Source organism: Seriola lalandi, unplaced genomic scaffold (assembly GCF_002814215.2).
Source record: "Seriola lalandi dorsalis isolate HSWRI2012SDOR001 ecotype SW California unplaced genomic scaffold, Sedor1 jcf7180002054270, whole genome shotgun sequence".
Classification (NCBI taxonomy): domain Eukaryota; kingdom Metazoa; phylum Chordata; class Actinopteri; order Carangiformes; family Carangidae; genus Seriola; species Seriola lalandi.
Window position 1 is genome coordinate 51,421 of NW_019524823.1, and position 20,204 is coordinate 71,624.

A 20,204-nucleotide genomic window follows, 5' to 3' on the forward strand; every position below is an offset into this window, starting at 1 on the left:
ATATTTCTTCAGAAATATTTCTACTCGACCACTTTCTGTTTTTTGTGAAAGTCTTGAACATTTTCTACTTAGTGAAAATAAGAAGATTTAATTTGGTAATCAGCCACTTCATCATGTAATCTCTATTCAGTGTGTCTATGAATAACCTTGATTTTAAGCATACAAGAGATTTGTTCAGTTGATTAAAGAACTGTCAAGGTAAAAAAAAAAAAAGAATCTTTTTAAAATTTTTATTTGCAAGTTGCACATTATGATTAATGGAAAGCTGATTATTCTTTCTGCTTTGATTATTTCAGGGGAGTAAGTGTGTGCAAAAAAATATAAAAAAAAAAAATAAAATAAAAAACATCAGAAGAGATGAAGAAGAGTCCAAGAGTTCACTTTACACTCCGCGTTTTTAAATGTGCAAAATGCATTGTTTTATTTATGTCAAAAGAAGATGTGATGATTTCTGTAGTCATGTTCCCTAACAAGAAGCATAAAAAAAAGAAACTGTCTGATGTGCAACCCATCTAGTTAATTTTACTTGGGATTCACCGTGTAATCCCTCTGGCTATTCTTTTGAACTTCATCTTGTCTGGAGTTGGGGAGAGTTGGTGGGAGCGAATCTCACACGGAGCGCCGTATCTCTAATGATGCACACGTGGCCCAAGGACAGCGAGTTTTGCATTGCTTTAAGAAACTGTCACTTCCATAAAATGCACGAGTTGACTTGTTCCTGTCCTGAGATATAAAGTCATTAATCTTTTAATCCACTAACAGATGTTGTTTCTATCATTTTAGGGGCTGGTGCACGGCGAAGGACCAACACAGCATGTGTCAAGACTTTGAGTACTTTAACCAGTATCCTGAGTTGACACGCACTCTCTCTCACTTTCTCTCTTCTCTCTCACTCACTCACTCACGAGCAGGAGTGGGAATACAACCAAGCAAAGCAGCACCCATTACATCCAGGTATGATTAGAAGTGGGTCACAGCACTGTATGTGTCTAACCTATAGCAGCCACTCTGAGGATCATCCACATGCAATGACAAAGAGGATGAAGACTGGGTCACACTGAGGGGAAATCACAGCTGGCAGAATAGTTTTCTTTTAAATTTGAAATGACTTATATTACCTGTTTGCCAGTTATACACATGCACAGATGTTCTTGTAAGGAAAGGACAGTCTACTTATCTACCTCTAGCATCCTTAAATAAAAGAAGATGCTCACCTGCGGAAGTCTTGTCTTCTTTAAATTGACTTTCCTGATTGGAAAAAATGTTAATTTCCTTCAAGCGTGCATAAAATTAAAGCAGCAGAGTTAATAATTTGCAGAGTGGAATCATACAGGTATTGCAGCAGGTTCCTCCTCCTCTCCTACTCTAAGGTGTAGACGTCCTTGCACCTCCCACTTGCAACCTAAAACCACCCTGCACATGCACAGTGTGCACACTGATGCACAGACAGGGAGGTGGGGATTTGAGATGAGAGGTCAGTGCCTCCTCTCAGGTGTGGGCAGGGTGTTCTCTCAGTTAAAGAGTAATAGATTAGTAGAGTTTCACCCCTTTTTTTTTAGCAGCAGGACATCATGCAAGTAAGATGGCGACCTCTGCAAGTACAAAACATTAAGGCACAAGGCAATGAAGTAACCATGAATGCATAAAGTTTACAATGTTTTAAATGCATTTGTATTTACACTGTGTTTGTTTACTGGTATGGAGGTTTCTCTCTTTGGTTTTAGAATCTATTGGAGTCAGTTTGATGCATTTCCTAGTCTTGACATCTGTATTTGATAAGACATTTTGTTTATAAATGAAGAATGCAGTGAATTGTGCATTGTCAGTCATCATTTGCATTATTCTCTCTATTCACTTTGCAGGTTGCAGAGAGTGAACACTGAACTACTCACTGTTTAATTGGCTGGGCTTAAAAGGTGTCCTGCACAAAGCCGCGGAGAAGCACAGAGGGTGTCTGCGTCTCAGGAGTAAGAGCTAAGTTTAGCAAATCCTCTCAGTGTGTTTCTCAATGACAGCACATGTTGGACAGTCTGCAGAGAAACTCACGAACGCATAAGCTCACATGCAAACATGCAGCAGACACACAGGTACTGCACATATTTACTGCGACAGCTGAGCATGCAGTCCGTACACGGTGTCCCTGCCACGCACGTGCTCACACGCACAGCTTGGAAATGCATGCAAATAAGGCAAATGAGCTCTCGCTGAACTCTAAATGGTGGGCTGTTTGCATGGTACTGCTTTTTAAAAGATGACTAAAATATGCATATTTTTTTATTTGGAAATTGAAACAGTGCCTACACATGGAATAATAAAAGTTCTAATATCAACTTAGAAGAGAATAAACGTATGCATGCGCCTTGCTATGTGCAGATAATAATTTATCCTTCTTGGAAAGTTTTTATCTGCAGGATAGTCAGAGGTCAGAGGGCTGGAGCTGGCAGGGATTCAACACCCAAGGACAGGTCAGCAGAATGGAGACAGCGACTCAGCTCTTAAATACTTTTTAGATTTGAAACCAGCTTTTGATTGTATCTTAATTTTATACTAAATGATATGACATTATATTTCTTCATTTTCAAATTACAAAAGTACAGTAACAAGGACCAAGAGTTAAAATAGCATTCATCTACTTTATCTACAATGTTTTTTTTTTTTTATTGTGAACAATATTTCACAGAAAAATAAGGTAACATGTCGACATCATGAGAACGTGGGTGTGCATCTTAACCGGCTCACATTGATTAGTTTGAAGTGGTGATGACCCAAATACAGAACAATAACATGCACACACAAGAGACACAAGAGGAGTGGCAGGTAAACAGTCCTCACACCTCACATGATATTAACACAGACAGGAAGCACGACACTGTGTCCTCTTTATCTGCCATTCACACCAAATATGAGATTTATGAGACTGGAGATAAACCACTATTAAACAGCCACTGAAAATGATCTTTGAGTAAGATGTTGAGAAAAAAGAACAATCTATTTCATGTTTTCCCCTATCCAGTCTCGAAAGCTGCTTATTCGTGTCTGAACCGTGTAAGTCTGTAGGTGGCAGTTCTTTTCCTCATAGCTGAAACTCTCTAAACCAAGCAGCTGCCAGCCTGTGCCGGAGGCTCCCTGAGTCTCCTCGTGACCAGACAACACACCACTTGTGGATGAAAACCCAGCTGGCACGGCTGTGAGGCCTGGAATAACACTAGGACAGGGGCTCTCAGGACTGGACGGCTTCCTAATGACACACAGTGCATTGTCACTGATCTCTGTGGTATGTGTTCCTCCTTGTGCAAACTCTCTTTCGCATTGAGTAACATCACTCAGCTCAACAAGTTTGCTCTGGCTGGAAGCGGTGTAGCGGCCCAGGTGCCTCTGATTGTTTGGTAAAATCCACCTCGTGGTGTAAGCCTCCTGCACTGTCACCTCTCCTCCTTGCATTCTGGGTAGACACACTGGCAACACGCGCTCACTGATCTTGGCCTTGTCCTTTAGCTTGAGCACAGCCACGTTGGAGTCTGGAGCAACGTAAAAGTTTGGATGCACTAAAATATCTGAAACCTGTTGAGGAGGAAAGGGAGAAAAAATTGGTAAAAATTGGAAGTTATTTTGGAATATATAATATATTGAGATCAGATAATATGCGGCAAGATGCACAAATATTTCTTATCCAAAACAAATATAGTTGTATCGCAGTAAGGCTTTAAGTGCACACATGAATCATTTACAAACAAAAACCTATCCACAAGCTTATATTTATGTAATGAGGATTCCTAGCTTAAGACTGGTAAATGTTGCAGTCATGGGAGACTTTTTTCTTCTTTATGACCAAAAAAAATAAAGGTTTAACCATAATTATAATGCTTTTGGTAATTTGCAGGTCAAAAAATGTTTAGGTTTCTGGTTTAAAGGTGAAATAAATGTGATTTAAATGACTTTTTCAACTGGCAATCAGGACCTTACACATTGAAACTAATGACTGTGTTGTACCCTGAGGTGGCGCTGGCTTCTCGGCTGGTTCTGCATTCCTATGACAACCTTCACATGTGCCGGGTGAAGGGGCTGCTGCTTGTCCTTGCCTACCACACACTGAGCTGCCACCAGGACGCTACGCTGGGTGAGCAGAGCCCCGCTGCAGGTCAGGTACCAGAACGAAGATTCTTCCGACACCTCCCGCTGCTCGGACACGCTCATTCCACGGGACCTGTGGGAGCCGCTGGCAGTGTGATCAGGAGGTGAGCGGATATAGATGGCTGCATGCCACGGCCACTGAGTGTCTGAGAGGTTGTGAACACTGAAAGTGGCAAATTTGCCACAAACTGTAGGAAGGGAACAAGAGGAGAGAGAGAGTGCCAAAAATTCAGAATTTCAACTCAGTCATTTCATAACATACTGGCAAATGTGCACAATTGTGTTTAATAATTGTTCAGATAAATAACAAGGAAACAAGGAAAAAGTTCTGAAACACAATCTGTGTGTAGGGTGTTTAAAGGAATACTGACATCTGGAAAATCTGTTTAAAAAAAAATTTTGACTTAAGTATTAAAGCTTTTGTTCTCATCTTAGTCTTAAACTTCAGGAATGGCTTAAAGTCAGTTAAATTATTGTACAAAAGACCTTAGCAACCAAAGATCACCGTGGTGAAGTTCCCATCAAAACAACAGGCCTATCACAAGCGCTAATGGCAGAAAATCAACAGTGTCCATGGAAACAGTAGAATTTTACAGCGGTAAAATCTCTTTCAATGTTGTAAATTACAACAATTAACACACCCTCATGTAAAGTTAAATTTAAGCGTCATATTAAAGGAGAAAATTTGCTGTTTTTTTCCTCTTTGAAAGTAACTCAGGTTTCACTTAACAAGCTGGGTCTAAACTGCTGCTGCTCTCACCTGGCGAGCAGGAAACATGACGCCCACTCCACCTGCCGGTCTTCAGACAGGTGCGTCGGGGGCTTCCTGTGTGGTGGTAGAGAGGTGACGCACACTTGTATTTGATGCTCGTGTAGACCGAGTGAAAACCACGAGGAAACTCGTCCAAAGCTGCGTCATCTGTTCCTGCACTGGACTGTCTGTCCAGTGGAATAAAGCCAGCTGACAACAAATCATGCATGCCGTACCTCGATGAGAGCCGTCTCTGGTTTGGACTCTCTCTGGGGGGAAAAAAATGCAGTTTGTCTTAGTGGCTCCTTATCTGCACTTAACTCGCTTCATGTGGAAATACTGTCACCAATGTGACATTAACGTCTAGAACAAGATTAATCATTTCAAACGTTAGCCATGCATAATTAAAAGTAGTCGGACAAAACAAAAGACAGAGCAAACTCCCTTGTGTAAAATGTGTTTTTCAAATGACTATTTCCAGGGTTAATAATGAGCCTCCAGGCTCTATTAAAGTTGCATTGTCTGATTTTTTTTCTGCCCAATAACATTTCATTTGAAAATACTGTATTTGTTGATTTGGTGGCAGTTGATGGATTGTATTATAAAATCAGAGATGGTAACTTTAATATTGTTGGACATTAAAATGGTAAAATCTATTATAATTACACCAGTTTGACATGTTCTCCGTTTCTGAGACACATTTAGGGATATGCATTGCTTCTACACTCACCTGTATGATTTGTACTACTAAACTGTTTGGTGGCACCAGAAATCTGCAGTACACACACTGAGATTACACATAATCACATAATCTGCACCAGTTTTCACAACAAAACACCTAGACATAGCGGTTTTAAATTGGCTAAAATGATGTGAGTCATAAAGGATACCTTGATAATAGATGTGGCCTCACAACGCTTTGTCGCACAAGTTCAGACACTTTGGGTTCTCGACAAGCTGTAAGAGGCAAATCAAACATGTGACTGTTAGTGCATGAGAATCACTTTCAGGGCTTCCATTGTTGAACAGCTGTTTCCGTAACATGAGTAATTGTGATAAGCAGGGTAAGTTATTCAGAGTAAACAAGAACAATTCTAAGCATAAAATAATCAGGGGCAAACGTATTCTTCATTAAGAAAAATTCACAACTATCCATCTTTAAAAATGGCCTTGTTGACTATGCACTTATCATAGAGCTCTAACTGCTAAACTGTGCTTTTGTTCACACGCCAGGACTTGTGTCATATAAACAAATAATCGGACTTACATTTTGTGCTGTCGTCACATAGTAATGAAGTGGAACAACAGGCTACTTTCTGTGTGTTTGTGTGTGTATAACAGTTTGTTTGCAGCCCTAATGTGTTTTTGAAAACAACTACCTTTCACACACTTTGGTGGCCTGCTACTCCAGGATCCATTAGAGAGGCAGGCACTCAGGTGGTTTCCAGTCAAAATGTAGGAGTTTTTACAGAAGAACTCAACCGTCTCTGCGCCCGTTGCTGTGTCAAGAGCAGGTCTGTGGTAGCCATTCGACAATTTGGGTGGAGGGGCACACTGGACTCTGCTTGTTTGGCCTATATGAGTACATTTGTGAGAGAGGAGCGAGAGAAAATTCCCCCAACAAATGCATTATGTGGCTTTTGTACTGTATAAACATGAGAAATGAAGACCAGAAACGACCTGGTGAAAAGGTACCTTTCACACATGTGGGAGCTGTGCCACTCCACATGCCATTAGTTTGACAGGTCCTCTGCTGGGAGCCGGTGAGAGTGAAAGGTGGATGGCACCGATAGTTTACAGTCACAACCTCGTCCTTGAGGCCATATACAGGTAGCAAATATCCATTGGCCAGTTCCTCTGGAGGTGCACACACTGGATTCCTACTGGCTGAAACTGTGGAGAAATTTTAATAAATGAAAGACAAACCTAAACGGAATCAGCAGCTAATAAAACTGAATAAAGATTCACAATTGCTATTAAATTAATTCACATCAGTCGTACTAAAATGATGATAAAGTTTGAAAATCCTTTAACCTCCTAAGACCCGAACTCTTGCATGGCGTGCATTTTTAATTTCTCTTTGCTATTTAGGCTGATTGGGACCTGAGAAAAATGATATCCACATATGAGGACATTAGTTTTAAATTTCGATTACTGAGTGGCAATATAATATCCTCATATGTGGTCACCAGGCCCTTGTTGAGAAAAAGTTATTATTGTGGTCTAGAGAACCCAAAATGTGAGGTGACATATGTGGACGCCAGGTCCTAGGAGGTTCATTTTTACATATTGATATTTTGAGTTTGGCTTGTTGAAAAAAACCTCTGCAGTAAATAAATATTAGTATTTTTCCCCTAAAAGGAATAACTTTACTTCGGTTACCTCTTGCTGCATGTGTATGGCAATCCCTTTATAATTGTGAAGTGAAACCAACCAGTGATCATTTTTTTCTTTTTCTTTTTCTAAAACTTTGAAAATACGGGGGGGAAGCAGACTGCTTTTAAATTAATGTATGTAATAAAAATAATAATGGCCCCAGGATACTGCCCTGAGGAACCCCACAAATTATGAGTTTTGAAGTGGAGAGTCTATCAATTATATCAACCTTATGAAATAAAACGAGAAAGTAAAAGGAAAGAAATGGATCTCTTTTACTCTAGCCTCTCTAAAAACTATCGTTTAGTTTGGTCTGTTGTCATATTATCTTTTTTCACAGGGTCTTTTTTTCTCCCAGAATTCATTACATGCTGAAAACTCTGCTCTTTTTTGACTTATTGATTTAATATTTACTGAAGTATTACTGGAATATGCCTTAACATCCACTCGTGGACTATGTAACACTGTGATATGGGGAGGTTAGTTTGCAAGAGTGAAGGTCCATTAGAAAAAAAAAGACTGCAACGCAAGACGCATGATTTGCTTCAAAGAAAGCAAATACAGAGGAGCAGTATGATAAATCTGTGTCCATGAATGCCCGATTCACATCACTGCTCTGTGTAGGAGGCTGCACACGCGCACTCACACACATACACACACACAAACACATATATACACACAGAAATGAAAGAAAAATGTTCAGAAGCAAAACGCATGGAAACAGGAGTATCATCCGTATCATGTATTCATGATATCTGAAGTAGATACCTACAGTATATCATGAATAAGAATATATCAGACATTGTTATTCTGTGTATGTCGTGTCTACAGAGGAAGCCAACTTCATACAGTGAATCAGCCAAATCTACTATAGAGTGAGGACAAAATGAGAGGAACACCAATGCAATATAATACAGAAATACTGCTATAAACGTTGTCAATCCCATGTCCATACTGTATCTGTGTTACATTCACATCACTAAGAACGATTATACCTGCCTGAACTCTCCTGAAAAGTAATAACAAATCCATCAAAGTTGTTGTAGCCATCTGAGGTGAAAAGGATGTGCAAGAAATTCCCAGAGCTTTTTACTGGAGGAGGCAGCTGATCCCCACAAAACCGGCCAATCACAGGGGAGCTCAGATCGTCGCCGTCTCGCACCTCAACGTAGTCATAACGACAGTTATGGTCAGACTCCAAACTGAGCAGTGAGAACCTGCAGCATAACCATGGAGAAGTGATGTTTCACAGATTTATTTCAACCCAATGTGTAACACTGAAAAACAGTCTTCCAAGTGCTGAATTGTGTAAACAATAAGTCCAATTATGTTGGCTAATGCAGGGCTGTCTGGCTGCTGTGCTTTGACCTCAACATCATTTGACAGACTGATAATGAGTTTGTCCCCCATAGAGTTGCTCACTGAGGAAAAGTAGTTCCAAGCACATAAAAACAAAAAACACATAATTTTGCTTAGCCTGTCTCAGCAGGATTACTGAGTTAGTTAACGGAATAAAACCATCACTGGCCTTGTCCATGTTAGTCCACGTTGGAGGGTATTCCCAGAAGTTACTCATTAATGACTCACTAGTTTTGTTAACATGGTTTTGTGAGACTGACACTGTGTATTTTTTTTGGACGTTTTGTTGCACTCAAAACATAAAAACATTTCACTAACAAGTAGAAAAGAGAAGATAATCAGTGAAATAATTTGATGTACAACTTCCAAATTTGCTGTTTGTGTACTATGGTAATATTTGCCCTGACTTGAGCCTATGTCAGTGCTAACCCTGAAGTATTCTGAGCTCTAGGCTTTTCATTAATCCAAACACAGACAGTCAAATCTCTAGACTGCTTGTCTTACCAGTTTATCACTTGGGGCTCAGCAATCCTTATTATCAATAACGTGTTGGACTTTTCAGACAAAGTCATATGGCGATATTATGATTTTTTTTCTTATCTCTCTTTGTAAAGGACTTGACTTTGCATTAGAGCCCTGGAAAAGTGACCTACCTGAGCTCGATGCTGCTGCCCTTCTGCACGTGCACTGTCCATTCGCATCGGGCATTTGTTGGGTAACTCTCCAGGGCTATGTGACCCTGAGCCCGCTGGATGACGCCTCCGCATGCTATTTCCCACAAGAGAACTGTAATTACTTTCATTTAGTGAATTCACATAACCGTCAAATATTTGTTTATCACAGTGGAACCCAGCATTTTCATTGTGGAAAGCAGCACCAGCAATGTGACACGCTGTGTAAGAGGGCAGATAATATCCAAAAAATGATGAGATGACGGGATCCAACCAGCCACTACAAAAACCATGATTATTAACATCATGCTGGCATTCAAGCTGGAACGTGTGTTTTTCAGAGGAGTAAAAAAAGCTAAACAAGACACAGCAAATGCTCCAAATTGCTTTCTGTCAGTCCACTGAGGGTTGAAATGAAGGTTTGAATTGGGATTTAATGGTTAAAGGTTTAGGGCCTTTGGAATATTTCAGAATTCACAAAAAATAGTTTCTTTAGCAAAGCATTAGTGAAATCACACAGCCTGTACTTTGTCAGTTTGTCTGTCGCACTCTCTGAACAGGTTGTACAGGACAACACAAGTGGCACAGTCGCTCCTCTTTTGATTGTGTCGGACTTGCCGTACACAATAGAATGGCCTCAAAGTGGTACTCTGCCCTGGGCCATGAAAAAATAAAGAACGGAAAAATACCATGAGAGTGAATAAAAGGAGTGGCAACAAGGTAAACCTGTTTGCTTTCTTCTAATAATAGCATTATGTCACCATTAGCTTTACCAGCACACATTTGATTTAAATGGTTTGGAGCTGCTGCTGTATTATATTGATAATTAAAGAAAATTAAAAAACATGGATCCTTTTCAAAATTTTTGTATTTTTAGAATAGATGCTTCAAGTAGAAACTGGCAGTTGTCTATAGTTGCAGCTGTAGCTTAGCTGAAACCAAATAAAAAAGCGTTGTCGCCACCAAGTGACCTTATCGTGTATTACAAATGTGGATGTGGCAGTCTGAAAACTGTGGACCAGAAAACTGATAATGATTACAGCCCCCAAAATGAACATGTATATTTGTGTATTTCTTCATAGATATTAAAGAGATTTAAACTCAAGTGATGGATTACTATATTTCTTCTTAACTTGCAATAAACCAAAGCACATTTCAATGTTCACAAATGCTGCAAATATGAGCAACGATTGTAAAGCTGTACTACAACATATGCCAGTCTGAAACAGCTCTGTCCGTCATTCTGGAATGACTTAGTTGTCAATGGTTGCATTTACCTTAGGCCTCACATATGACTCTATAAACTTATCATTTTATATGGTGACTAGCCAGATAACACTATACTGGTAAATGTAATCTACAAAGAAAAGCATTCAGCCAAAGAGCTGTATTTATGATATAAAAGAGCACATCATCTTCACTTGGGCTTGGTGGAGTGCTTTGCATTACCGAACTGTATGCACCACGTGATTCATGCATTCTCTCGTCAGCAATGACTATTCAGAATATTCGGTCTATTCTGTGGCAAGATAAGGCCTTACGGCAATACTGCATTACAGCAGTTTGACTCACTTTTACAATCGCCTCCACTCCAGCCTTGGCGGCACTCTGTACAATACTTTCCATTGACGAAGAAATCGTCATTGGCTTTCCATGTTCCATTGTGGCAGCTCTTACAGTTTTCAAACAGACTGCAGCCTCGCAAGGACAAAAGGCAGAAAGAGGTTGAGATTAACAATTTTAAGTCCATTTATAACTCTCAGTCAGTGACTAATATAACACCTTAGTGATGTGGCTTATACTGAACATTGATGTGAACAGTAAGCATCTCCTAGACTATTCCTGATAAAACAATTTGTATATAAGCGACAATGAGAGTGTACCTGGGTGAATGATGCAGGGGTCACACTGATCCAGAGCATTGCGGCAGCAGGGTACAGTGTAACCTACCATCGACCCTTTTGAGGGACACCGACACTGGATCAGGTGGTACTCGCAACATGGACGACACATGACGCTCCACTCGGAGCTCGGGCAGTTGTCCCCTGTCGGAACTGTGGAGCCAGAACAAGAGACCCTTGGATCAAACTCAATAACCGCCTTCTGATACTTTCATTTTTGGTGGTCAAAATAAAATGTAATGACTTACAGGTGAAGAATTGCACAAAGATATTTATCTCTATAAAAAAAAAAAAACTCATATGCTTCTACGTGTGGTTATAGAGGGCAGCTACTCAAATTCATCCCTATAGCATATTTTCCTGTAATCTGATGATCCAGATCAGACTTCCCTGTACAACACAGGTACAACATTTCACGATGACTGAACAAATTGCTGAGGTGTGAAATTTTTCTTGGCAGGTGATTTTGTGGCAGATGAGGCTTTCAGGCTCAAGCTGGACTGCATTCTGTTTGTGGATAAAATCTTACCTTGACCCACAATGATGGGCCATGTTGAGCAGCTTGGGATACAGAGACCAGTTCAAATATGTCCCCAAATCCCACTAAAGAAGTTATTTTCTTCCAAAAACCCTTTTTTGAATAGCAGATATATTATTGAGCATTTTGTATTGTTCTCTCAAACAGTGAATGGTGCAAAGTGGACTCAGGATGAATCTCAGAAGCCAATTGTCATCATCACACGATTAATTCTACCCATCAATAACTATGGATTTCTGTGCTAAATGAAATGTAAAAGCCTCCCAGACTTTGAACCCTCACTAATATGTCCAATATCTGCATTAATTGGGAAGGGAGAGGCTGTATACAGGCTACAGCAGGAGAAGTTGCATAGTAGCATGAATTGAGACCAGTCCTAGCAGAACAAGTGACTCACTCTCATGAAATAACTCCAGATTTAGTCAGCAATAAAGTCACCAGCCTTATTTTTTGTTTAAAAAATTAGCAGCATTTTCACAAAAAGGGAAGCCACATGATATAAAGACCATCCAATATTGTGTACAACAAAAACAACATTCAATCTAAACTGCAACTTTACTCACCATGTGGCCAAGCTGTTACACGAAAACAGAGATTTAAGAGGAGGTAGCAGAGCTTGGGGTCCAGGAGAGTGGGCACGGGTACTTTCCACGAGAGGAAAGTGAACATGTTGGCTGCCAAACTCACAGCAATAAACCTCTAAAGAAGTCCCAAGAAGGTCGCGCTAGCTCAGTGTTATCTACAGATGTTTCTCTCTGCTCAAAATATGACGTAACTATGGATGATGAATTCACCCATCTCAGCATAATGGACAGAGATCCTTAACCCATTCCTTCCATGATGCTTTTTCATTTGTGAAATGTTGTATTTGCTTTGAGATTGTATAGCTCAAATCGATGGTAGGACTGCAACTAGTTCCTGCTGCTCTGCTCCTGGTGTGAGTTCAGAATAAGTGCTGCTGCACGCTGAATAGTAACAGGGGGAAAATACTTGCTGGCAAAGAAAGTGGAAAGTGCATTTGGGGGAAATAAAGACATCCTAATGAGGAAAACAGTGATGTCCAGAAAAAAAAAAAAAACTCCATCTGTCAGTTTGCTGAAAGAGGTTTCAAGGAAAGAAAACAAGTGAATTTCTCCAAAGCTGCAAGTTAGATATTCAAAATCTTTATTTTTATTTTTTCAAATACTTAAAAAATACATATCTGCACATGCATCAAGCCAAAATTGTTCACTGATGCCTCATCATACACCAGCTGTCAGGCCAGACATGACAGATAACAGATGTTACCTCTAATAACCCTATGAAATGTTTATGATGTCAGTCTACGCAGATTTGCCAGGAGCAATGAGGCTGATAGGATCGACACAGCCCATTTCATGACCAAGGCTGCTTTTCCATTACCTAAGCTGTTACCTAGGAGTTTCCGTGTTTTGATATCTGTTCTCATCTTCTCCATTACAGCAGGTTGTGAGCTGACAGATTGAGAGCGATAAAGCTACGTGACTTTAACTGTTGTTTGCTGTTTTAAAGACTGTTGTTTATTTTTTTATTTTACTTTTTGTGATACCTGATACAATCACTTTGACTGAGATTTTTGGCATCTTAATTACTGTGAAAAAGTTCACAGCAAATTTCCCCCTTTCTTTTTCAAGTCATGGTTTCATATTGTCATTATGCACACATATATATATATTTTTTGTAGAGCCCCACACTTTCAAGTTCACAAGTCAACATAAATTACTTTTTACCCTGATTTCAGCCCAAAACATGTTAGACAGGTACAGAAGAACTCTTATCATCCCTAAACTGACACAAATTAGATTGCGGACCCCCATTTGATAAGATTTTGTCCCTGGGTCCCCCAAATAATGTTTGCTTTTAGATGTTTTATCACAGAAAGTGTTTGAAACCTACGACCAAAATAGTCACATGTTCTGTCATTGTGTTAATTAAGGATGGAATGATAGTGAAAATAAAATGATTCCCCTTTTTTGCTGGAGACCCCCAGGAACCCAATCAAGGACCCCTGGGGTACCCCGGACCTAGTGATCTGAAGAACCTTTTTCACTTTACCACCATGCTAGAATGTGTGGTTGTAGTCTTGGATAAAAACCTACAGTAATGCACTGGTGAACTCTGAAAGAGATCACTTGTAGTAACCCCCCACCCCAGCTCCACACAGCTTATTACTGTCATTCAGCTCAATATTTTTATTTATAGCTTGCAACTTCCCTCTTTTGGTTCAATCTCATTGATCTCATCAGGGTGATTTTCATATTTTCAGTGAAAGACTCGTAGTTTCCTTTCTGCCCATCACCAAGTGACAGACGGAGGAGTTGGTGGAGTCAAAAACAGAGCTAGAAGGAGAGTGAATATTGGCCAAAAATACCACTCCAAATGAATCCTAACGCTGCTCCGTATAAATCAGTTTGCTACCATGTTTGCCATATCGAATTTGTGAGGCGATATTAGGTCAGGGTCATCTTTGCTGCCCTCAAGTGTTCAAAAAGAAAAAAAAAAATCAATGAATGCAGGTTTAAGGTGCATTTCATCATGAGGCTATGGGTATTAAACTGTATAAAACAGTGTAAGGGGTTAAATATATTGCATGGTGGGAATATGTTTCTACAGACAGCAAAAAAAACAGTCGTCATGATTCATAACTGAAAACACCCCAGTGGTAATTAAGTCTCCCATCGACACAGTGCCAACCACATTTTGACCACCACTTTGAGCTGACATGTATAAAGAAACATGAGTGACTACTTTTGATGCTCGCAGCCTTTGAACCGTCAATCACTGCTGAAGATTTTGCTTCCTTCTCTCATGTTGAACCTGACCCAACCAGACATGAGAGGGAAAGATGAAGGGTGCGGTGGGGTGGGGGTGGGGATTACGTATTCCACACTATGACACAGTTATAAAACTCTCATTTGTGTCACAGGTCCAAACTCACTGTTGAAATGAGTTCTCGACATCAGAGACCAGTGTTTTTTGGTTCATGTAATTACCCATGGTGCTCTGTCGGGTTATTTTTAGCCCCCCAGTTGCTCAGAGGAATATTCCATTTGGAGGCCAGAGGCTCTCATCCAACCCTGCTCCCACATCCACTGACCTTCCCCAACTCAAGACAATAGAGACACATCCAGGGGCCCTCTCACTGAAACATATCACCTCAAACGAGACCCCAGACGTAGAACGAATGAAGACGGATTAAGCTTTGCAGCAGTTCCATGAAGTAAGCTTTGATTGCCTTTGCCAGCAGACAACTGAATTACTCCAAACCCGGCAGGCTACAACGACCAGCTAGAATTTAGCACGAGCTGAAAATTAAAATGAAAAAAAAGAAAGAAATTAAATTGTTAATCCTCAAATGTAAATATGTAGAAAAATCCCGTCTGTTGTTGCATCTCATCAACAGTTAGTTTGCCCAAAGCAAGCAATTCAAAGTTGGGACAAAAATAATAAGCACATGGTGCATTTTTATTTTATTTCTATAAACAGTTCAACGAAGGGAGAAATTAAAATAAAATTTGAGAAGAAAATCAAAATGACTGAGTAGAGACACAGAGAGAAATGGGTTTTATCATAAAATTTATTTTGTCGTAAAAAGTAAAACTCCTCAGTGTAATTCAGTTTCAAACATATCAAGGGGCAATGATATTTCTTATTTTTTAAAGACTAATAATTGCAGTTTCTCGGTAGATACATTATTCAAAACCATTCTCAACTATTTACTTTGCTCCTGGTGCTACTGGTGACCTGATGATCGGGTGATCTACATTCAGTAACCTTTATCTGTGTCGTCTATTCATTTGGTTGATACAGCTTGTATTTATTTCAGCAGGTCTGAGAATATTCACCTTCCTCTGTGCTCTGAATAATGACGGTCATAATTCTATTAACCACGTTCACATTGTTTGTTCGTCTGCCTTCATATCAAACATTAGACTTCAGAGAGCTGTTTAATGTTCACACATGATCCCACAGCTGACACCTCTGCAAAGAAACACAATAGTCACCAACGCCTATGTTTGCAGAGTTTTACTCAGCTCAGAAACATAGTGTGCTGTAGCAAATGATGCACAACAGTTCAAAATGCTGAGGAAGTGTTTTCTTTGGAGGTTAAAGCCTACGTTGGTCCCACTGTCTGTTCCCCTTCGCGATCGTGACATTTCATAAAAAAATGGCAGCAATTTGCATGTCCGACACCCCTTCTAAGAAAAATATCATGATCAGAATTAAACAATAGATATAGAAAAGCTAAATATAAGCTTTTGATGCCATGATGCCAATAACCCTCAAACTGAGTAAATGCTTCTTCCCTCCCTGTGAATAAAAACTTCCTTTATTCCTTCATCTGTAGACTAGAGCATAAAAGACACATTATTATATTTCTCTGTAATATAATTTAAAAATAATTTTAAAAATGCCTCAAATGAATATGAAGCTTTAAATATATATACATACAAATGCCTTCATACCTCAAGTCAAACTGTATAAAACCCACAAGACTATTAAACCCAACCCAAATCACTGATTCCGTGCATGTACTACTAAAACCGCTACTTCTCACACCACATGGTTAAAGGCTACAGGTTTCTTAGCCTATTGTTACGCTGCACAATGGCTATACTCCCAAACCGCTTTTCTCCCCTGAAAGCAGTTTTTCCTTGGCCGAGTCCTGAGAGTCTTTGAGGGGAGTCTTCTTCATTTCTAGACTTTTAACCCAAGTGTAGGCTGACGAGCCGCCGAGAACCATCATGTTACTGGTCCACCACAGCAGGCTTTTACTGGAGGAGTTGTACACCACTGCAATAACAGTCTGCGCGCAGGCCTTTGCCGTCCCTGAGACGTTGTGTGTGAGAGGACTAGTGTACTTGATCTGGAGACCTGTGACGTAACCGATGGCGAAACCAAACACTCCTCCGAGTGTCATCATACCCCAAAACCCGAGGTCAGTGAAGCGGCTGAAGCTGGCGATGCGACCCACCTCTCCAAACACGACAATGAGCGGCAGGAAGAGGACGCAGGCATTAATGTTGTTGTAATAGGACAGTTTCCAGATGTTTCCGTCCACTGCTGGCATCACCTTCTTGGTGAAGATGGCATTGAGAGAAACACAAGCGCTGGCAAGTACCCCGAAAAAGACGCCTGACCAGGACAGGGACCCCGCCATGCCTTCCTGGTCCACGCCAAGCCAGAATCCACCTGAGAAACAAGGAAACATACAGGTCTGTGACATCACAGGACAGTTTTCTTACCAATATTTCTTTTTAAAAAGTCATTTAAGTGAATAACTTATATTTCTTGGACTTATACACTTTATAGACAAGAACTGAAATTGTGATTAAAATTAGTACTACAAAGTGAATTAAATGACAAGTTTGTGTCAGAAAATAGTGAAAAGTCAAAATTCACACATTCCCAGAGACGACTGTTCTATCCTGAAAAAACAAAAAACATTACATTGGATATATATCATCACAAATTGGGTATTTACAATGAAATAAAACATAACAGCAGAAACTAATGAAAGTTTGCGATGTCTGCTTGATAAATGACTAAATAATGTTATTCGGTGACAGATCTTTTCAGCACTAATTGCTGAACGATCTGCAAAATAAAGAAACATCATATTTTGGTGATTGTGATACGAGACAATTACGTGGGAATGGTAATTTTAATATTTAATTTTGTTTATTTAATATTTTAGAGAATATGATTTGCAACCGGTGGCATCTCTGTAGCATCACAACGCTTAATTTATGTTCTGTTGTGACACATTTTACCTATATCAAAAATAATTTGCAGCTCCTGTGATATTCAATGTGTCATTTGGCCAAATTGCGATTTCAATAAGATTTCAATTCATTTTTCAGCCCTAAACATACAGTACCAGTAAAAAGTTTGGATACACTTTTCCATTGTGTCCAAACGTTTGACTGGTATTGTACATATCAACTATTAAGTTGAATGCTATTAAAATTGAAATGTTTAATATAATGTATACATCAGACACTTTTATGCAGTATTATTCACACATAATGAATAATTTCCACAACATTTTACAAACAGTTAATGGATTTTGGTTTGTCTTTCCTAATCATTTCCTTCTCATTTTATATGAATGATTTTGATGTTTTTCTACTCGTTTTATGTCCTTTCATGTGATGCACCTGGTGCATGCAATTCCTTTATTGTAACGTACTTTGTGCTGCATTCATCAAGACTATTAATCACGTGCAAAGGTTGACAAATCATTTATTATTTATCTAATCGAGAAAAATACTGCGTTAACTGTCTCTATTCAGGAAAGAAGAAGGTTGGCCTACCAAGTATGATCCCACAGCACAGTAAGGCTTGGTAAGATGTGGTTTGTTTCAGGATGACATACGACAGCAGCACATTGAAAACTGTGCTGAGTGAACGGCCGATAGTGTAAAAAGCCACTCCGACGTATTTCAGGCACAGGTTGTTGAAGGTGATCATGCCGATGAACACAATGGACAGCGGCAGGACCTCCCGTGACGTCTTCAAGTCGAATCTGACCGACGGGAAGTCGATGAGCCCCGGGCACAACTTGGACAGCAGCTGCATGACCCAGCACAGACCAACCGTCACCACGCACTGATAAAAAGTGACGAACAGTGGCGCGTCCAAGTCTCGGTTGTCCAGCAGATAATTATTAAGGAACACCATTGTTATTGAAATAAACCAGTACAGTGCAACCACAGCCGCTATTCTGCAAGCCCGGAATAAGAAAGTCTCTCCTTGTTCGTCCTGGTCCATCGTTTCCGAGCCGGACAGAGCCATCCTCAAGATAGTGAACCGCTTCAGGTGCGTCCTGTTCATGATTATAGAGAAAGAAGAACAACCTGGGTAAAAAGTGAATCATTTACAGCAGCTAAAAATGTAGCTACAGCGTAGCGTTGCTAACTATACGTTGCAAACATGACTGTTGTGTTGGGCCAGCGGCTACAACAAAAAGTTTTCCGGTCTGATTTCTTCAGAATAAAAGCGCCTTCTCCACAAATCTATGCCCGATTTTAAGGAATACAGTCATTTCACAGAAAAATTAAATCCCTCACTTTTGGAATATATTCAATGGGAACAGTTGTTCAAGTTGTTGCTGCTAATTGTCTATTTCTCCGACAACACAAACATTCAAACATTTATTTTGAAGGCAGGCGCCCAAACCAGAAGTCTCCTAGAGCGTGACTACTTCCTGGAGTGAAACATTTTTTATTTTATTTAAAGAGACAGAGTCCTTGAATAAATGTGAGTCGGTGACCATTACCATTCTTTCAAAAAAAAAAAAAAAAAAAACCCCAAACAAACTTAGGAGCTTTCATTATTCAAACTAGTTAATGTATTTATTTGTTTCAGCTTGAAGTAGCTACATTTTGCGCTACAGTTTATATGTTGCATTTATCCTTTCATCTGGTAACTAAGCCTTTCGATTTTAATGTTAACTCACCTGCCAAAAGGTTTATTAGCCCACATTTTTTTTGATTGGGTATATGATGTATTGTATGTAAAAAAAAAGGAAAAGGTTTTCATACCTTAATTTGTCCGAGATCGCTCTGTATTTGAGTCTAGCATGGAGAGCTAGTCAATGAGGAAGTATCTTTTTAATGTTTCTACCACTCCCAAGAGGGAACGGCACAGTTGGGTTTTGCATGACCAGAATTTCCTGATAGACACCTTTGCCCTGCCTTGCCAGAAGACACTGCCCAGGATAGATATGTACACCTGATCAGAAAAATCCAGAAACTCTTTTTAAAACTCACAGTCGAAGAAAAGTAAAGAGCAAAGAGTAATGCCTTTACTTACATCAAAACAACAGGAGAATCGATAAAGAACTGACAACAAGAATTACGACAGCTTCTTTATGAGGTTTTACAATGGGAATCACTGCTTGAAGCCTTTAAGTGTGGTTGTCATGCCAATTTTACAGGAACACTCAGGATGGTTTTCAGAATTAAAACCAATGTAGTCTGTAACTTTATTTTGTTTGTAAAAGTTATTTTAGTCAAGACCTCCACTGTATTTGCTGATACATTTACAGTTCAGTATTAAATGCCTGCAATAACCATGAAGCCATATACATATAACCCCTGGATATACATTTCTTTGAAAAAAAAAACGTAGCACATAAATAAGGCATAATCCAAGTTTCAATTTATTTAATTAAAAATAAATCTCCAAGTCACCAATCTCCCTCTCTCAAAAACCGGTGTTAGTATCCAACTAAAAAAGTAAAAACTATATGTATCCTATTTTAAATAACAACAACAACCACCAAAAACAACAATGATAATAATTATTAAAACCGATTTCTCATTGTTTTCACTATGTACTGTCATTTTTCCCACTATTGGACATAGGCAGCAGCAGGCATTTATGGTTCTGATACATTACTGCTGCACTACAGCCTCAAGACAGCAGGTGGCAGAAAATAATCATGAATGTTG

General features: G+C 39.5%; 2 protein-coding genes across 3 annotated transcripts; both read right to left on the reverse strand.

The window, feature by feature from the left end:
* Window positions 1–2,256: 2,256 nt before the first annotated feature.
* pamr1a (peptidase domain containing associated with muscle regeneration 1a) lies at window positions 2,257–12,654 on the reverse strand. The gene is made up of 11 exons (XM_023405282.2): window positions 12,291–12,654; window positions 11,172–11,342; window positions 10,861–10,986; window positions 9,271–9,385; window positions 8,258–8,475; window positions 6,578–6,775; window positions 6,262–6,456; window positions 5,773–5,839; window positions 4,892–5,151; window positions 3,991–4,319; window positions 2,257–3,561 (listed from the first exon to the last, which is right to left on the reverse strand). Exons 1-11 carry the CDS (start codon window positions 12,394–12,396, stop codon window positions 2,989–2,991), a joined length of 2,358 nt encoding a protein of 785 aa, XP_023261050.1. The 5' UTR covers window positions 12,397–12,654; the 3' UTR covers window positions 2,257–2,988.
* Window positions 12,655–15,304: 2,650 nt separating this feature from the next.
* On the reverse strand, window positions 15,305–19,399 carry slc35c1 (solute carrier family 35 member C1). Of its 2 annotated transcripts, XM_023405280.2 has the most exons (3): window positions 19,293–19,399; window positions 18,063–18,574; window positions 15,305–16,938 (listed from the first exon to the last, which is right to left on the reverse strand). In XM_023405280.2, the coding sequence occupies exons 2-3, from the start codon at window positions 18,541–18,543 to the stop codon at window positions 16,358–16,360; spliced, it is 1,062 nt and encodes a 353-aa protein (XP_023261048.1). In that variant the 5' UTR covers window positions 18,544–18,574; window positions 19,293–19,399; the 3' UTR covers window positions 15,305–16,357. The 2 variants fall into 2 exon arrangements, with proteins under 2 accessions (XP_023261048.1, XP_023261047.1); XM_023405279.2 differs by lacking the exon at window positions 19,293–19,399 and having other exon boundaries at window positions 18,063–18,709.
* Between the last annotated feature and the right edge of the window lie 805 nt (window positions 19,400–20,204).

Bases quoted from the DNA above. Each gene is read 5' to 3' on its own strand.
- pamr1a (XM_023405282.2), bottom strand. From the start codon at position 12,396: ATGTTCACTTTCCTCTCGTGGAAAGTACCCGTGCCCACTCTCCTGGAC. The intron at 11,343-12,290 runs GTGAGTAAAGTT...CTGGCTCCACAG, and splicing joins TGTAACAGCTTGGCCACATG to TTCCGACAGGGGACAACTGC. The intron at 5,840-6,261 runs GTAGTTGTTTTC...TGCCTCTTACAG, and splicing joins GCCACCAAAGTGTGTGAAAG to CTTGTCGAGAACCCAAAGTG.
- slc35c1 (XM_023405279.2), bottom strand. From the start codon at position 18,582: ATGAACAGGACGCACCTGAAGCGGTTCACTATCTTGAGGATGGCTCTG. The intron at 16,939-18,062 runs GTAGGCCAACCT...CTTGTTTCTCAG, and splicing joins GTGCTGTGGGATCATACTTG to GTGGATTCTGGCTTGGCGTG.